The sequence below is a fragment of the Alosa alosa genome, chromosome 21 (assembly GCF_017589495.1).
Source record: "Alosa alosa isolate M-15738 ecotype Scorff River chromosome 21, AALO_Geno_1.1, whole genome shotgun sequence".
NCBI classification, from domain to species: domain Eukaryota; kingdom Metazoa; phylum Chordata; class Actinopteri; order Clupeiformes; family Clupeidae; genus Alosa; species Alosa alosa.
Window position 1 is genome coordinate 19,232,844 of NC_063209.1, and position 18,279 is coordinate 19,251,122.

Below are 18,279 nucleotides of genomic sequence, written 5' to 3' on the forward strand. Positions count from 1 at the left end.
ATTGTCCATCGGAAGTGTTTGTGCTGGCTGAAAAGGAAGTACTTTCAGGAAGTGCGTAGCATATAGGCGATTCAGGACCAGAACGCACACTATCCTCCTGAATAGAGATGTGCTCATCAGCCGAAAGAAACAAAATTAAATTGACCTAATTTTATCCACAATTCATTGATCTTAACTCCCATAATTCATTACAACTAAACAATAGGTTCATTTGAACTTCATGCAGCGCTGCACAGATCTGACTTGATGTAATGCATGCTGGGTTGAACGCAATGCATACTGGTTAGAAACACTGTTCGACTTCATCCTGCTGGACAGAAACTTACCATGATGTCACCATGTCACATGACCTTAAAATTTTGCGGGAGCCTGTGCCTTCATTCAGTTTGTGTTGTTGCTCTACACAAACCGCACAAGCTAGAACCCGCCTTCATGACGTAATTTCAAACCAGGCTGCCATCTTTTCTTGCTCCTCCTGGCCAACACAGGCAGTTCACGTTGTAGTATGAAGTCAGCCACAGGCAGCCGCAGTTCATCTCCAATGCGCCTATTGTTGGGCGTATTTGTTTCAGGTTGCTTTCTCACCAGTGGGACCACACCAGTATTTGCGTCACCTCTTTTTGAAGGTCTCAAACCGATGAATTTGGTACGCACCTGAGTGTGACTTACATTCTGACCAACGCAAACAAACCGAAACAAGGGGTCAAACACAAGACTAATGGACAAGACTAATGGATGAGACTAATGGATGAGAACATGGATGATCTCTAAAGGAAAGGGGTCATCGTGACGTAGTCCTTCAACCATAACCCATGGCCGGCATATAATACGACAAATAATACAGTGACACAGAAGCAATGTGATGGGTGAAGCCAACTCCACTAGGGTTCCACACTCCCAAACCCAGGAACAGAAAGCAGAAGAGCCCAAGTCATAGCACTGTCAATAGGTCAGGGCAAGAGCCGCAACTACCAAAACTGAAGTAAGCAATTGAATGAGTTTATAAAGGGAGGGCAAAGTTCCCCAGTGCTCCGCAGAGCAGATTACTTGCTCCTGACTAGATTCGAATGGAGATTAAAAGATAGTCATAAACTCATTACAGGGGGGCTCTCACCGAAACACTCTCCGGCTGGTAATTAAATGAAGAAAGGGAGGATTGTGTGGCCTTCAAAGCAAACACGCTGAGAATGTCATGCCTCAACAGCAGAGGCAAGTCCCCCCCCCCAACACACACCAACACACACACACACACACACACATGCACAGACACACACACAACCTTATATTGAGGTCAGTTCCGTTCCACAAGATGAGGCAAACACAATGGTGGAAGACACAGGCAATTCCACCTCTCTGCCCATGGTCGCCGCTGAATCCCGGACCCTGCTGCAGCGGAAGGCAGCTCTCACAGGCAAAATACAGCACACAAGAAACACACACGTACACACACAAAATAGCTCAAGAGAAGAGAACATCTCATTTCCCTCCCTCTCTCTTTCACTCACATCTTCATATCCCTCACTCTCTTTCACTCACATCTTCATATCCCTCACTCTCTCTTTCACTCACATCTTCATATCCCTCACTCTCTCTTTCACTCACGTCTTCATATCCCTCACTCTCTCTTTCACTCACGTCTTCATATCCCTCCCTCTCTTTCACTCACATCTTCATATCCCTCCCTCTCTCTTTCACTCACATCTTCATATCCCTCACTCTCTCTTTCACTCACGTCTTCATATCCCTCACTCTCTCTTTCACTCACATCTTCATATCCCTCACTCTGTCCTCTCTCCTCCTCTCTGTTCCCTCCTTCCCACAGCATACAAAGAGGCTCAGCAGCACCAGCTGACTGATCTCAAATGAGCAAAATAAACACCGGCCTCATACAAACGGACAATACCGCTATTTTAAGGGACATGTCTGTAGGGACCAAGCCACAACGCTGTGTACAGTAGGAGAGAAAGTGTATGACTCATGGCGTCTTCTGCTCTGATTGGTGCACATAAAGAACGGAGCTATCATCCCACATAGCAGGGCTCGGGCCACCTCCGTCCTGCATTACTTAAGAGTCTCAACTTGGAGGTCGCAAGACTTTACACCCATTTTGCATTCCATTAGTAGGCTATTACAAACACACACAGCTATAAAGACAGCATTTTTCTTCCCAAACACCAACCTGATCACTCTGGGGGTCGGGACTGAAAAAAGGTTGAGAAGAACCACTGAGTTAGAGTTTTATGATGTAAGCCTAGCACTTTTTTTGTATGGTCTTACTGTTGGGCCTAGAGCCTGTAATAAAGTTGATATACTAACAGCAGTGCCCTGGATGAAGCTGTGAATGGCAAAGTCTATTGGCTGTTCACAAGCAGATGTTGAGGAGAGGAGTTTTGTTAGTGTTGTGTTTTATTCTGATGAGGTGGTGTTGAAACCCCAATCATGAATGACAAAAAACTTTAGTGACACAGCAGAGCAAGCACACAATGTTTTACTTTCTGTTCCATTAGATCTCTCAGCCATCTTAGAGACACTGTCACCAAACATGAGGATAAATTGTTGTGTCCAATGTTCAGTAGGCTACAGATAGGCTACAAGCTATACTTCACAGAAAATTGTTGTGCAAATATTATTTTTGCCAATTAATCTTTAAGAAAATGTAGCCTAAAAAATGAATGTTAATGACTGAGGTCTACTTTACAGAAAATCAAAATAATTAATTCCAGTAAAATAGCCTACAAAATAAACACAGAGGTCTCCAATAGAGAGACCAATACAGTCAAATAAAGCGGTTTGTAGTGTGGGGCAAATGCAAAGGCTAATTTGCATATTAAAATACGTGGCGTTATACTACTGCAAAAGCTAAAATGAGAGGGAAATATGACGAATAAAAAAATTCAAGCTACGTGAACACTGTACAGCAGCACCTAGCGGTCACAACATTCGTGTTGTTATAAGGCTTACCCAAGTACTTTATATCGAAGCCTTGCGGCGGTTTCAGAGTTCGCCTCATCCAGCCTTCTCTTAGAACCTCCAGGTGATCCTCTTTGCCTTGGATCAACAGCACGTGTTCGTCAATCCAGCCAAGGAAAAACGTCTCAGCTATGGCATCTGATACCATTTTATTCCAAAAATGTTGCATGTTCTCTGATTTGAAATCCGCGAATATCTCGTAACCTGTGTGATGATGCGGCGGGGCGTCGCTCTCGGTAACACCTGGCGAGTCATCCCCTCCTGTCCGCGCGAGCACAATGGCAAGAGAATGGGGCGCGATCTGTAAAAACGGCTCCATTCTCGTGTTTTGTTGGTAGCCTAGGGAAATATTCGGAGAAAGACAGCACCGTCGAGTCCTTGATCACAATCCTTTGTTCCGTAATGAAGACATGGTATCGGTGAGGATTAGCGTCGGAAACTAAGCTAATCATTTGACTTGACCATTGACTCAACAGTGCTATTCAATACATTTGACACGAACATCTTTCTATTATGCCGTCAATGACCAATATAGTGGAAAATATATTTCTTGACAGAGGTAAACAACTGCACTGAATTGAAAAGTCACCTTTCTGAGGTAAAACTCCCCCGCGTTATTCACCTATTGGGCACACCATCTCCGCGCATTGACAATGGCATCCTCGACAGACCCTGGGTGTCCACCGAGGCAAAACAGCCAATGTCTTCAAATGATCGAATCTTCGGTGGTCTTCAGTCTTGTTGAGTAAATGCCCCTCGAATGTCAGCACAAAGACAAAGAATTCCGTGACCTTGCTTTTAAAATGTGTCGCTGGAAGGTTAGCCTACCTGAGCGAAGTAAAGCATCGCTGCTTCGTTTCTCCGCTCCCTACGCTGCTGCTGCAATGGCCTCGTAACTGTCCCCTCCAGGTCGCCCCTCCTCGCTCTCGAGTGCTAGTGTGTGGTTCACATGTTTCCACAAAGCCCGCCTCCGTGTTTATCATAACACCACCTACAGGTAGGTAGCATTCACTACGACTACATCGGCAGGCTCAGCTCAGCAACAGGTTCAGCTGAACAGGCTACAATTGTTGTTTAGTAATGACACGTTGTTTGTTTTGTTTTAATGTAGTCACATAATTGTATTGTATTTCAGTGAGTCTGAAGAAGACGGCTATCAGTTTGTCAGAGCTGTCAATGTTACCAGCATTTTACGTATCAAAAAAGAGTCATGTGTCCATGCCCGTCATGTCATGAATGATTTAAGAATTTCACAGAAGGCCAGGACAACAGTTGCATTTAGATTCCATGAAAATGCTGAAAGAAAATTACTTGAACATAAACAGCACATGAAAAAAAAATTGTAAACATGGATATCATGTCTGTTTAAAATGTGTTACCATACAAATCTATAGCTGAACTCACCTGAAAACTAAGAAATATATTTATAACCTCTAGCTCTTGAGGTGTCTGGTACAGTAGGCTATGCAATAAAATAGTTTACAACACGCAATGTTCTCCCATAAGACATAACTCTGTTGCAACTGCCATTTTCAGTTCCTATATCGAATTTCTCTGGAGTTTGACAGTTCGATGATCTGATCTTGCTAGATAGGCTCCATCTAGTCACATTTATAGATACAGAGTGTATCTCCATCAAAGATGTCCATCTTCTTCAGGGAGTTTCTTTTCAGCAGGTGGTTTACATTTTGTACAAAACCTAGAAAATAAGTAAAGAAAATTAAAAATATATATTTTTTTTAAATTGAAAGGGCACACAAGGGTGTGTGTGTGTGTGTGTTTCACACTCACCAGTTTAAAGTCTGCACTTCTGATACTTGCTGTGGGAGGGGCATTCCTCCTGTCTCAGGTAAGAGGATGCTCAACAGACCTGCCACCAGTGTCATCAGTCCCATTACAATGTATGGAAGCGTTTTGTCATAGACACCTGAGAAAAGACCATTCAGAAAGGCTATAAATTATACATTACAAGGCAGAACAACACAGCCAATACAGTCCCTTCTTCTCTAATCATTCAATGACAAGGCAAGATATTCTTCATGTCACCATTTCATGTTCAAGATTTGATCTGCTGCTAACCCAAAGCTCATCAGTAGTCTAGAGAAGAGTCAATGGGCCATTTACCGTGTGTCGAAGACGTGTGTCATTGATGCACGGTCACAATTGATCACACGGTCACCACCTGAATGCCATGTTGATGATGCAATTTTCATCACTTGCTCAAGGGCACTTCAGCCGTGCCTACTGGTCGGGGTTCGAACCCTCCGGTTACAAGTCCGAAGCGCTAACCAGCAACCCTCCGGTTACAAGTCCGAAGCGTTACTTTTCCTGAGCAAACTGCTCCAGCTGTCTCTGGTTTGAAGGATGCTTTCTGAAGACCACATGTTTCAGCTTTTAAAGGGACACCAGGCAAGCCTGATGCTTTTTCTCTACGAAACTCCCCCTCGCTCGGTCTGAAGCTTTCTCTTTTCTTTGCGTCTTCCGTCAAGGGTTTTCGCTGCTTCTTCGCTGGATCTGCTATTATACACACGTTTGCAACAATCTCTAGCGTTTCGTTAGCCTGCCTCTGTGCTGTAAACTGATCCTGCTTCGGGTCGTCGGGCGGTAGGATACAACGAACTTGCAAGTGGGATATTCTTCCTACAGGCAGTAGGGCTGGCGAGAGAGCCTTCATTAAGCCTGAATGAGCTATTTAACCATATACCGACTTATGAAGATGATGATTAATTTACACGAAAACGTTGCCTGGTGTCCCTTTAAATCAGGGCTCATACAAGACCACTTATTCCTATGTTTTTGTCTTACACTGTTTTTGCCATATTAGAGTATTTGTAAAATGAACAATTTCAAACTTTTTTCAAAACTTTTTTTGCTTTACATACCAAAGGCATGTAGCTATATGTGAGATAATTGCTTTTAACTTTATCACTAATTAAGCATTAAGCAAATTTTTCAATGAGCTGTAGGGGTCCCGACAGATTTGGCCATGACTGTATTGACCCTTGACCCTGTATATGACCTTTCTGAGGCAGAGTCTTGCAATTGGCTCAAACCTAAAGCTGTAAGGGTCATTCAACGATAACGATAACTATAAACAAATATATTGTTCTTGTTTATATGAATGACGACGGTCACACATAAACTATACAAATAATGACATGAAGAACGATATTGTTGGGGATCACTTTCAGAGCGATTTTAAGAATGATAAAAAGCTAATAGCCAATCAGAACCCATCACATTTTAGCCATCACATTCATTAACACAAGGACAGACTTTGTTTATCGTTGTTCAGTGTGGACGCTTTTATCTCTAGCTTTCTTTGTCTTCCATCTAGCCATCTTACATGCTGATGCTGACACTGCTTTCACGCAACACTCGTTTTCCCTTTATGTTTCGTAGGCTATTGTTACACATTTTTTGCTTAACCTTAATAAAAAAATCTATTTGAATATGTTGTCCGTCTCTTTGTATGTTGCGGTCTGTGAACGAGCCGGCCGTAACAGTGTATATGTCTGTTTCCTGTACTTTTGCCCGGGCAGTAGAGACAGGAGTTTACACACAGCATAACTCCCTGTCTTCTGACTGACTTATACAGCACAGAACCCCAACATGGAAGAACTCCTTCACCCACACACACACACAGAGGAACTCCTTCGCCCACACACACACAAACACAAAACACACACAGAGGAATTCCTTTGCCCACTCCAGAGGTGTCTCGGGTGTCCTCAGTCAACACCACAGCACTCTCTGATGTGTGCAAGTCGAGAGGTCAGACAGTAACTCGAGAGGGTAGCCTCTATCGCGTGCTTCAATTTTGGACACTACCCAGAGGCAATAATATGTGAACCAACGTAAGGCTCTCATCTTTCATCTCTTGTCACTTTAGGTAACAATACTGGGTTAAAATGTGACACTTGGTACTTTCAGATAAGTCTTGTTAAGACAGATGGTGTGCAATGATGTAGACAGTGATAAAAGTTAAAGGAGTACCTCCTGATTTGGAAACAATATCTAGTAAATCCGTCAGATGTATACATCATCTATAAATCTGAAATATGTGTGTGAGCTAATTGAAACAGGCCATAAAAACGGATACTTCCCAGGCACTAGGCATGGGGCCAATTCAGTACTTCTGACTACAGGTAAAATATGCACCTGGTTTATGTCTTTTGCACGGATCAGGTTACCGTCTGAGTTTGTCTTAGGTCATATCCCTGAGAGGGAACTGTAACAAACGGAAATATTGCATTTCACCCTGGACAGCGAGAACAAGTTAACACCTGGGTTTGTGCAAACCCAGCTCGTCTACAGAATGAGAGACTAAGAGATGGAAACAGCGGACCTTTTGCTCTAAAATGCTATATTCACAAACACACATACCATATTTACCAGCAGTTAAAGCTGCAGTTGTCCAGATTTTTTTGATCATATTCACTGAAACCTACACTATGCTCCGACAGAACATATATCAGCCGGTTTTAGAAAAAAATCTGCACTTCTATCTCCACCTAGAGCCTGTTATTTGTTTTGCAAAAATCCACAGCTCCTGGTTCTTCTGGTCCAATCAGAGCAGGGGTGTGTGAGATCTGACCGTCAATCACAGTCTGGTGCACTGACGAGCACAAACTCGATGAGAGAGTGCTCGGTGGTAGTGGGGGAGGGGCATGAAAGTTGTAAACATTTTTGTAAATGAGAGTTGCATTTTGTAAATAGAGTTGCAAAAATTTTGGCTAAGTCCCCTCAATCCGTCAGACTTGCTAACTGCATTTTTAAGTGTTGTGTGTTGAAAACTTTCCTTCTAACGCCTCATGCAGACATGCTGCTAGTAGGAGGTGTCCATCACTTTTAACCCTGTGGTTAGCCCAGCTATTTGTGCCTTGAGTCATGAGGGTGGACCTGTAAGACCAACACCTTTAAACGTTAAATTGGCCAGCGCTTCGCTCGCTGTTCATCGTTTGTCATCTCAAAAGTTACAATTATTTTAACTTTGTCATTTTGTGTCACCATTGGCTCTTTCGCCTGTAAACGCTGAATTATATGAACATTCTTTTGTCGCGTAGTCTCTTGCAATGTGAATAGCACCTGAAGCAGGGCCGGCCCGAGGCATAAGCGAACTAAGCGGCTGCTTGGGGCCCCCTGCCCCAATCGAGTTTCTTTCTTTCTTTTTTTTTACATAATAAATAACGTAAACAAGTGACATCAATGAATGAATAAATTAAACAATTAATAATTCAAAACAAGAAAATTCTGATTTCATGATCAATATGCCTGCCTACCTCTACTGTGTCTGCCAGCCTTTGAGTCACGCCAAGATAAACTAGACACCTCGGGTGCATAGACAATTCGTGCAGACACTGCATCAAGTTCAAAAATCGGAAGAGACGGTAATGTTAAGAAAAGTCACAAAAAAGGACGTATCCCTCTGGTGCCGAAAACAGTAAGAAGAAAATGACAGAGGAGGAGAAAAACGAGCAAGATACAGGTATGTTTGCATGATTATTTACAGTATGTTTTATTTACAGTATGTTTTGATCTAATATAAGCCATCACCAGAGCTAAATCCCCGCCATCAACAGAGAAATGTCTCCCATTAACGCCAAGCACAGGTGACTCTGCGTTGTGGGAGGGGGCCCCCAAATCAAATTCTACTTAGGGCCCCCAAAAGGCTCGGGCCGGCACTGACCTGAAGAAACAAAATGTAGAAACACAATAACGGCTTCAAACTCATGTTGATGCCACACTGACTTATGGGAGATGACAATAGGAAGAAGGGAATCTGGTATTGCATTATGTAACGCTGTTGTCATGAATAGGTGCATGACCCCTTCTTGTCAGATTTAGACTAATTTGGTATACCCAGTAGGCTATGTTGAAAATGGGTACCCAGTACCCAGTGTTTCCTTCATAGAGGCTCCACTTAATGCACCTTTGCCTCCTAAAGAAACAGACCACATGACAACACATAGAGAGGATGGAGACCAGAGACTTTCTAATGAGGAGACACAGCACTCAAACAATCCTCCATTGAAATGCATGGGGTTGGTTTCTAATGTCAATACACATATCCTGCTCCTTCCTGTATGTCTCCCAATTCACTTGAATAGGCAAATAGCTGGCCAAGATGGCTGCCGGAATTTGATAGCGATCAGAGCTTTATACCATGACGGAGGTGACGTGAGGTGAGCTCTGCCCTGGGCACTACTCACCTAAGAAAGGGAAAAAGGGAGCAGCGGTGCTCCCAGTCTTGGAGGCCATAGAGCAGATCCCTATGCCCATCGCCCGCACCACTGTGGGGAACGTCTCCGCAGCCGAAATGTACAGCACTGACAAGGAAGCCGTGACGCCAAACTTAGCAGCCATGGCCAGAACCACACTTAACACACTGTAATCTACGGAGAGTAGAGTTGACAGGACAAATGAAGGTCAGAAACAAAGACACCACAGTAAATGTTCTCTATTGCAATTAATGGAAACAATTGACTGATTAGTAGATTATGAGGTGCAGATTGGTTATCAGTCTTTCTGTGGTTTTCTATGGCCATATTAGAAGTCAGAAAAGGTGTCATGCATTATTTTTTTATGCAGTAGGCCTAGGAAAGTCTGCAGAGTTTTTGATGCAGATTTGAAAATGGCCGATTAAGTAGTTCAAAGCTCATTTTCAACATACCAAGCTTAAACAGAGAGTCTCTCCAGACCATAATAAACATTTTGGGGGGAATTCTCCCATGTGTGTAAGTCAAAGAAAGTTTGTAACTATACGCACATTTCACTCTGCGCGCTTCTTATGTATACAACTCTTGATTCTGCAATGGCTTAAGCACTTTTCCAGGTAGGTGCTCCGGGGGACTGTATAGTCGAGCGCCACTACAAGGTGAAACAGCATATTGCTCAATGTTGGCAGTAGACCTAGTTCTAAATACATGTAGTATACACAGAATGTTACAAATTAACATTACAGTATCAATTTTGATGCTTAAAGGTAAACTATGCGGTATTGGCAATTTCCTTACTGTTTTTTTCCAGTTTTTGCTTATTTTTCGCTTGCTCGGTCACGACGAATGGCTGAGAAACTCCATCGCTACCTTTTTCTAGCCGTGCCTGGCGTGTATGTGTATTTAAATGCAGTAAAGAAATTCGTTACACTCGTTATACTTCCTGACACTGAGGCCGTCGGTCCGCTGGCCCACAGTTGCAAGGGTGGTTTTTCCGCTCACAGGCGCTAGGGGGAAGCGAGACGGCCACCATTCAACCAGAAAAAAGTCATATAACCATTCCAATGACTCTGAAGCAGGTAAATGTAAATTAAGCTAATAAACTTGCATATTAAGCTAAAAAACCTGCATAGTGTGCCTTTAATATGCTAATACAGCTTCATGTTTTCCCCCATTACAGTGTCACACGGTGGCACGGTGACATTACCTTATCCATGAGGCTACATTGTTAAATAGTGAAAATCCCGTTATAATCACCCACTTTGGATATTAGAGTTTACCAACTGTGCATCTTTAGTTTAAACTTGATGTGAAGTCGTAATCCCAGAGCCTGACTGTTCGGATCTGTCCATTTCTTTCCAATTTGACCGAAGTCATCCATACATTTGCACATGTAGAAGCTAGGCTATACCAGCTAGCTTAACTGTGCTTGTGGAACGCATTATGAGAAGCGTCGGGCTGCCGTTGAAACTTAATTTCTCAACAGTGAGTTTTTAAATTATGGATCTACACACCTCAGGCACATCTTGACTCAACAAACCTCAAAGCAAAAGTAACATTTTGTAAAGTCAATTTTTGTTTAGGCTATGTGATGACACACTATTTTACTGTTGGCCTTTGCTATTCAGTTCACCATGGTTACGTTTTCAAAATCAAAGACTGGTTTGTGTTCTTTCTGGATTTAAATGTCATTCAGAAGGTCAATGAGAAAGTCCACGTTCCACGTTTTCATATCAGCCTAAATTAACAAGGTGGTGGATCTGGCTCTATTTTAAATAAATCACACCTCTTTCATAAGGCCGCCTTGATTTCAAACTTATGCGCTGTGGGTGTGACAGAAGCAAGGATGGGAGAATACGCGTTACACAGAGGTGCGTAACTGAAGTGCACGCGATTTACGCACAAATGGGAGAATTCCCTCCCTGTGTAATCTGTGGGAGGACAGAGGTGCACCAGCGTTAAAACAGACTAGTATATTTTGTACATATTTGCAGATACTGTCTGTAATACTTCCACTGTAACTCACTGTCAGCCACCAACTTACCCTGAGGCACAAAGTGGATAAGACACAGCACCAGGCCTCCCATGAGCATCGGGACTGTGACGACGGCTCTCCGGGGCACCAGCTTAAGGAGGAGCCATGCTACGACGTAGGCCACAATCTCCACCAGTGCGGACAGGAAGCAGTTAAGGTAGGGGTCTCCATTCATGTTCGGGGTATTCAAGGACAGGCCAAAGTAGCTGATGGTGATGATGAACCTGAATGTAATTAGAGCGGAAAAAAACATGATAATGATGGCTGTGTAAATTTAATTAAAGGATTGATTTAAAAAAATAAGAAAATAACACTTTCCTATTTACAAATAACAAAATGGAGAATGTAATGAAAGTGGTATCGACACCCCCAAAAAAATTCCATAACCTGCATCAAAGCATTTTTTGGTGAGCCTAAGTCTGGCACATTTACTGTAACCAACAGTCTGCTATACCAGCCCAAAACTGTCAGTTCAGATTCTAGGACAAACCATCATTATGGTCTTTCAACTAAGCATTGAAACATTTAAGCCATTTTATATAAGGAACATTACATGGTACATTCTAGCCACTCAACTATGCAACATTTGAGCCATTCTTTTCAGGCATACCAAACGACAGCATGCAGGAATGTTACATTCCTCATCTTGGAGGTTCTGACCAGGTCCATGTATGTGTATCGTACATCATGTGAATGGTCATTAGTCTGTGGGATTAAGCATTTACAAATTAGTTTCCCATAAGTAGCTATAATGCACACCATACACGTGACACACAATTACCTAAAACATTTTATGTCCATTCTTGGGAGAGCAGCTACTTTTCATTTTATTATTTTCACTCTGACAACAAAGTTATTGTATGTTATTGTCTGGCAGTGTACCTACTGATAAAATGTGTGCCTTACGTGTGCTGCAAGTTTTCAATAATAGCAATGAGTGCCAGTAGGTGTGATGTAAAGGGAATAGACATTTCTCACCCCTTGCAGCTCATGATCTTTGAATATGAGTGCTGGTGCAGTCACTCTATTCTTCCTGGCTGCAGCTCGGACAATGGCCTCTGCCTCTTCAATGCGACCTTGAGCCAGCAACCAACGCGGGGACTCAGGAATCAGCCTGTCACAAAGCAAGGCATGGGAAGAGAGAGTGTGTGTGTGTGTGTGTATTTTTGTGTTATAGTCTACCATGCCATCCAAATTCTTTTAGAAGACTAAAAATTATGTGAATCAATAATACCCTTTGTCTTGCAGATAAATTATAGAATAACACTGTCATGTGATATGTATCTAGCATTTCCACACTCAGGTTTTGCAGTTACAAACATTTGAGTTTTTCCCCTTATCCTTGCTTTCTTCTCAATCTAGCCTCTGTCACCGTTCACATTCCTATCCATGCATGCAATGACACTGTCTTACCACCAGAGGGGGATGTACAGCAGCCCAGGTAATGAGAGAACAGCCAGTAGCACTCTCCAGCTTCTGATGAAGTATGCACAGAGTGGGAGCACAGCGTACCCCAATGCATAAAACACACACACCCCCAGAGTGGAGAAGGTCACCCGCGATGACTTCCCCAGCAACTCTGAGCCTACGGGTTCATTAGAGCAGCAGAGGTTTATGGGGTAGCATTGTTAGACCCAAAGCAAACAACAGTCAGTATATTAGTCTAGTAGCTAGTCTCTATCACATCCACCTGAGAGCTGTTTGAGGTCAGTTGTAATCCAGCATTATAATGGTACTTCTACTGAAAACCACCATTGAGGATACAATGTGAAAATGTGAATTACACACAAAAGGATCTTTTTTTTGTATTGGAGGGTTAAAAGTACATGTAGTCACTGTGTGCCATTTTTGCCTGTGTGCTATTTTCATCCACAAGGTCAGATAGCAGGGAACAGTCAATACTTAAAAGGGACTGAATCCCCATGCTTGGCATGCCTGCATGCTAAAACATGTGCTTTTGGTCATTCACATGATCTCTCCAGACATAACCGAGAGCCCTACTGATATAACAGAAACAGTGATATACTTTGAATCTGCACCTAAGACGAAGGCAGCGACGTAGTTGGAGATCTGGCCAAGACCAACGAGGTAGAAGAGGATGCAGAACATCACCCAGCTGACAGAGAACACCTGCACGAGACTGAAGACTGTCTGCACCGCCATGGTAATGAACAGGGTCACCTTTCGTCCAAATCTGCACACACAGGAAAAAGAACTCACACCATGGGAGGAATTCATGGTTTTTCAAATGTATAATGATGCATGGATCAAACTAAGAGTTGACTTCATGATGTACCTAGTGGCATATCATCTCACCTCTTGTCAGTGTTGGTAACTAGGAAAGCGTGTTGCTTTTATTTCTGTCCTGCACACAAATATACACACAACAATTTTGCTCCCATTTTTCAGGAGTCAAAGTAAACCAGTCCAAGAGACATCTGTGTAATAATCAGGCATTTTTAATCAGTGCCCTTAAATACTTAGATATACAGCGGAGAAAATAAGTATAGAACACGTCAACATTTTTTTTCAGTAAGTATACTTCCAATGAGGCTATTTGCATGACATTTTCACCAGGCATTAGTATTAACTCAGATAATCCACCCATATAAAAAATCCAAACATTAAAGTCCATAGGTAGAGTTATGTGTAATAAAGTGGAATGACGCAGGAAAAAAGTATTGAACACGCCTGCTGAAGTTTCTTAAATACTTTGTGGAAAAGCCTTTATTTGTAATGACAGTTTCAAGGCATTTCCTGTATGACTAAACTAATCAGTCACAGTATTCTGGTGTGAGTTTGGCCCATTCTTTTAAACAGATAGTTAACTACCAAAACTGTTCAATTGAATTGAAGTCAGGGGCTTGATTTCCTTTCTCTGAAACCATTTGGGAGTTTCCTTTGCTGAATGGTTTGGATCATTGTCCTGCTGGAAGGTCTAGCCATGTCTCATCCTCATCATCCTGGTGGATGTAAAGATTCTCCCAGAACAAAATGACAACATTCATCATTCCTTCAACAAGTCTGCTAGTAATATGAGATGAAAAACAGCCCACACCATGATGCCACCACCTCCAAACCTCACTGTTGGTAAGGTATTTTTAGGGTGATGCACAGTGCCATTTCTCCTCCAAATATGGGGTGTAGTATGACATCCGAAAAGTTAAATTTTGCTCTTGCCTGACCAAAATACATTTTCTCAGTATTTCATAGGATTGTTCAAATGTTGTGTAGCCAACTTTCAACGAGCTTTGACATGTTTTTCTTCAGCAATAGAGTCATGCGGGATGAGCGTGCATAGAGGCCATCTCCTTTTAATAAACTTTTAAAAGGAAATCATGAAAGCAACAAAGACGAGGCTACAGGAGGTTGTGATTTGCGAGGTTATGCGGTTCCCATTATTGACCATTTTTAAACTCAGATTGGTGAGAGAGCTCTATAACATAGGCTACAGTTAAAGTAATTTGGAACTATAATAACAACACACAATTCATCATTTGTTAAGCATTAGTAAACTATTAGCAAATGGTTTGTTCATCATTTGTAAAGTATTACTCATACATTTCTCATTAGTAAAGCATTTGTACACACAGTTATAAATGGTTTGTTCATAGTAAATAAGATATATCTAAAATATGTTCAAATTGTTGTTAATACTTAATAAATTATGCAATAATATTTTGTTGGTGAAGTAATATTTCCATTATTTAACTGTTGTTACATACACATGTACTAATGATAAGTTAGGGTGTGGATACATGTTTTATAAACCAATTCCTAATTGCCAAACGTTTAGCCCACAGTTCAGTGTTCACATAAATAACAGTGTGTTAAAAAAGTAAAGAAAGTGCAAAATTGTTTTCAATTTCCATATTTCAAATGTAAGTCTGCATTATTTTTACAGGAATAGAGTACAAAGAAAAGGAATTTAGTCTGTTAGGTTAAAAAATAGCAGTGTTGCAACTTTTCTCTTCGAACTCAAACAGTTATAAACTGCTTTTTCCCCCAATTTTAACCTCACTTTAAATCATTGAACTAATATAGTTGCTGAACCATTGTTTTTTTTAAGTGCTGCACATCTGCGCTATAGCAGAGACTTTCTAATGAGGAGACACAGCACTCAAAAAATCCTCGATAGAAATGCATGGGGTTAATTTGTAACGCCAATATGGCCGTTGTCTACACATATCCCACCCCTTTCTCGGCAAAACGTTGACATGTGAATACATTGAGCCAATCATATGGTGTGATGTGAATACATTGAGCCAATCATATGGTGTGTTGTGAAGACATCTTCCCAATCATGTGTTGTGAACCCGCTGCTGGAGCAAGATTGGTGTCGTGAAGCCTTGCACACGCGCATTTCTGCTGAATAGGATGCCCGATGAGTGCCCGAAAAGCATTGCTATATGACCGCCGAGGGGAGGGACTTGCCTGAAAGGACTTTGGCTATAGTCAACTAAATTCTGGGACCTATGAACAGGTATTTTTGCCTAGAATGAACAAACTACATTCCACAGTTCCTGTTTTGCTTCAGAAACTGCATTTTTAAAGTCACGCCAGTTTTCAAAGGGGTTGTGAAATGTACTTAATTCATTCTAAGCAGAAATACCTGTTAAGCCGGGAGTTGGTTGACTGATGACAATCTGGATTGTGAAATAGTAAAAAAAAAAATCCGCAAATACATGTTGGAAAAGCCCCTCATCTGTGCCCTGGCAACACAATATTCTGATATTGATTCCTAAATTTAACCAGATTAAAAAAAACATTTGAGAGAAAATCTCTTCCTCTGTACCTGTCGGAGATCTGACCAGACACAAAGGAGCCGCTCAGAACACCCATGAAAAACACAGACAGGCTGAATGGAACCTTCCAGGAATCCCCACACACAAGGCTCCACTGTAAATCAGGAACAGAGGCCACATGAAGTAACCTCATGTTTTACATTTCACAAAAACACCACACACCCACAAAGCACCATAACACACAGACATCTCTCTCTCTCTCTCTGAGTGTCATGAACAGAAGCATACACATTTTTGAGTCTGATCGATTATCCAATTAAAAACTGGGACATGCTAAAAAAGACTTGCCTTTTCAGCTACGACTGAAGACTACTGTTTGTGGCCAAACTTTAAGTTACATGACCCATCAAAACACAAGCATAAAAGCTCCCCTCCTCACAGGGAGAAAACATATCATGATGTTGAGCATGAAAACGTGACAGTTATGTTCAGTTGTTCCATGCCAAACCAAAGATGTTTTGATAAAATGTATATATTTCTCTTAACATTTAGATGTAAATGTAAAATATTTGACAAAGTGAAAAAGACTGAAAGCTGTAAGCTTTGTGTGATGTGTGAACAGTGGCTGGGTTAATTATTACCACACACAGCACCTTGCAGCTAAATCAACTAATTGTTGCCTAGCTTTAATAAATCATCTGGCAATACTCCTGGCAGTCTATGAGTAATTCACTAAGTTGTTGCAATGTACCAGTTTACAATCAATCTCAGCAGTTGTTCATTTGCCAATAAACAGGATGATGTGATCCCAGGACAGGGAGAGTACATTTCAAAGTAAACAGACCCTGTTCCCCTCACCTCAGTCACGATGGTGGACTGATACTGCTTTCTGTCAAAGTGCCATCCGTCCAGACAGCCCTCCGTGCTATTGCTGAACCCTGTCCCCGTGCTGTTTGCCCGTCTGTATCGCTGGCACCTGCTGAGAGCCCATTGTCCCCCTGCCCGCTCCTCCAGGGGCAGTGACGGACTCAAACTCAGATTGTGCTGTTGCCAGCTGGTGTCGAGGTGTGGCAGCTGGCAGTGATGGTCCGGTGTGTCGGCCAGGAAGACCATTGCCATTCCGGCATAGCCGTTGGGCACCGTGCTCAGACTTAGCAGTAGGAACATGGCTTTCTGGAATGCTCCCCATTCTCCAAGAAAGGAGGTGACCTCGTCATAGTCCATGGTGGCACGGCAACAGTGCAGCAGGTTGGAAGGGGCCCAACGAGGTCGAAGGTCATGGGTGAGAGGAGGCTAACGAGGACAGATGGCCAAACTCTCGTGGATAGTGACTCTCTCTAGTCATGCCAGGTGCATATCAGCAGGAAAATAAATCTCCACTCCACTGTGCACTGCGTGTTGGTAGTGGGGGTGGGTTCAGTGGGGCAAGGGGCGGGACAAGAAAGAAAAGTACCAGGAGGAAGAGAGCCAGCAATTACCAGAGAGATAACTGGGGTGGAGTACTCGGGGGCGGGGGTGTATGTGTGTTATAGCTCTGTACTATGCAACAGTGGGAATGTGTTTTCAATGGCTGCTTCTGCTCCCTTAATCCCCTTGCATTTGATGCCATCCGCCAACTGTATCCTACATTCTCTATGTGTGGTGTTACCAAGAACTGGCAAGAAGTAGCTGACTACGCCACCCTAGTATCAAAACCAGGGAACAGGTTTCTGTTAATCAAAAGAACCAAGAGGCTCACAGGTTAAACCACATATGCCTGGGACAATTAAATGTTTTTATTTAACCACTTGCAACGTGTTGTTGTCCTGTACACTTCTGCTGCTCTTACATAACTTGCACCACTATGCCACTTGCATACTTAGGTCAAACAAAACTACCTCAGCCATTTATTGGCCTGACTTTGCACTATTATATTGACTGTCTACTGTATGCACAATTGCACAATTTCTACCAAATTTTGCTGCTCTTATTTCTTCATTGTATGTGCCTTCTTATTTTTACTTTTTATATTGTTTACTTGAATGTTATGTTTGTCTGTGGACCTAATTGGTAAAATATGTCTTGTCTCCACCGTGGGATAGTAGGAAACGCAATTTCGATCTCTTTGAATGTCTTGACATGTGAAGAAATTGACAATAAAGCAGACTTTGAACTTTGAACTTTGAACTAACCCTTTCGTGCCCGTGCCGAACATTCAATTTTTGGTGCTGGATGACCTCACACAAAAAAACGTATTTCTTGAATATAATACATACCATCAATGGGATATACATACCATTGTAATCAGAAGGATCAGTTCTATGAAATGATG

At 42.2% G+C, this 18,279-nt stretch overlaps 2 protein-coding genes across 7 annotated transcripts in view; both read right to left on the reverse strand.

The window, feature by feature from the left end:
• stox2b (storkhead box 2b) overlaps positions 1 to 4,098 on the reverse strand; it is a 71,245-nt gene extending 67,147 nt beyond the window's left edge. Inside the window, exons 1-2 of one of the 3 annotated variants that reach the window (XM_048231782.1) lie at positions 3,560 to 4,098; positions 2,962 to 3,309 (exon numbers count right to left, since the gene is read on the reverse strand). In XM_048231782.1, the coding sequence (XP_048087739.1) occupies positions 2,962 to 3,289 (328 nt within the window). In that variant the 5' untranslated portion in view covers positions 3,290 to 3,309; positions 3,560 to 4,098. Of the gene's footprint in view, positions 1 to 2,961 lie in introns of all 3 variants that reach the window. The other 2 variants (XM_048231788.1, XM_048231784.1) reach the window with 2 other exon arrangements.
• Positions 4,099 to 4,195: 97 nt separating this feature from the next.
• On the reverse strand, positions 4,196 to 18,266 carry LOC125286592 (solute carrier family 22 member 5-like). Of its 4 annotated transcripts, XM_048231790.1 has the most exons (11): positions 18,244 to 18,266; positions 16,827 to 17,359; positions 16,019 to 16,122; positions 13,263 to 13,417; positions 12,637 to 12,808; positions 12,202 to 12,337; positions 11,834 to 11,928; positions 11,233 to 11,447; positions 9,183 to 9,365; positions 4,762 to 4,897; positions 4,196 to 4,669 (listed from the first exon to the last, which is right to left on the reverse strand). In XM_048231790.1, exons 2-11 carry the CDS (start codon positions 17,190 to 17,192, stop codon positions 4,606 to 4,608), a joined length of 1,626 nt encoding a protein of 541 aa, XP_048087747.1. In that variant the 5' UTR covers positions 17,193 to 17,359; positions 18,244 to 18,266; the 3' UTR covers positions 4,196 to 4,605. The 4 variants fall into 4 exon arrangements, with proteins under 4 accessions (XP_048087747.1, XP_048087746.1, XP_048087748.1 ...); XM_048231789.1 differs by lacking the exon at positions 18,244 to 18,266 and having other exon boundaries at positions 16,827 to 17,478; XM_048231791.1 differs by lacking the exons at positions 4,196 to 4,669; positions 4,762 to 4,897; positions 18,244 to 18,266 and adding an exon at positions 8,599 to 8,659 and having other exon boundaries at positions 16,827 to 17,478.
• Between the last annotated feature and the right edge of the window lie 13 nt (positions 18,267 to 18,279).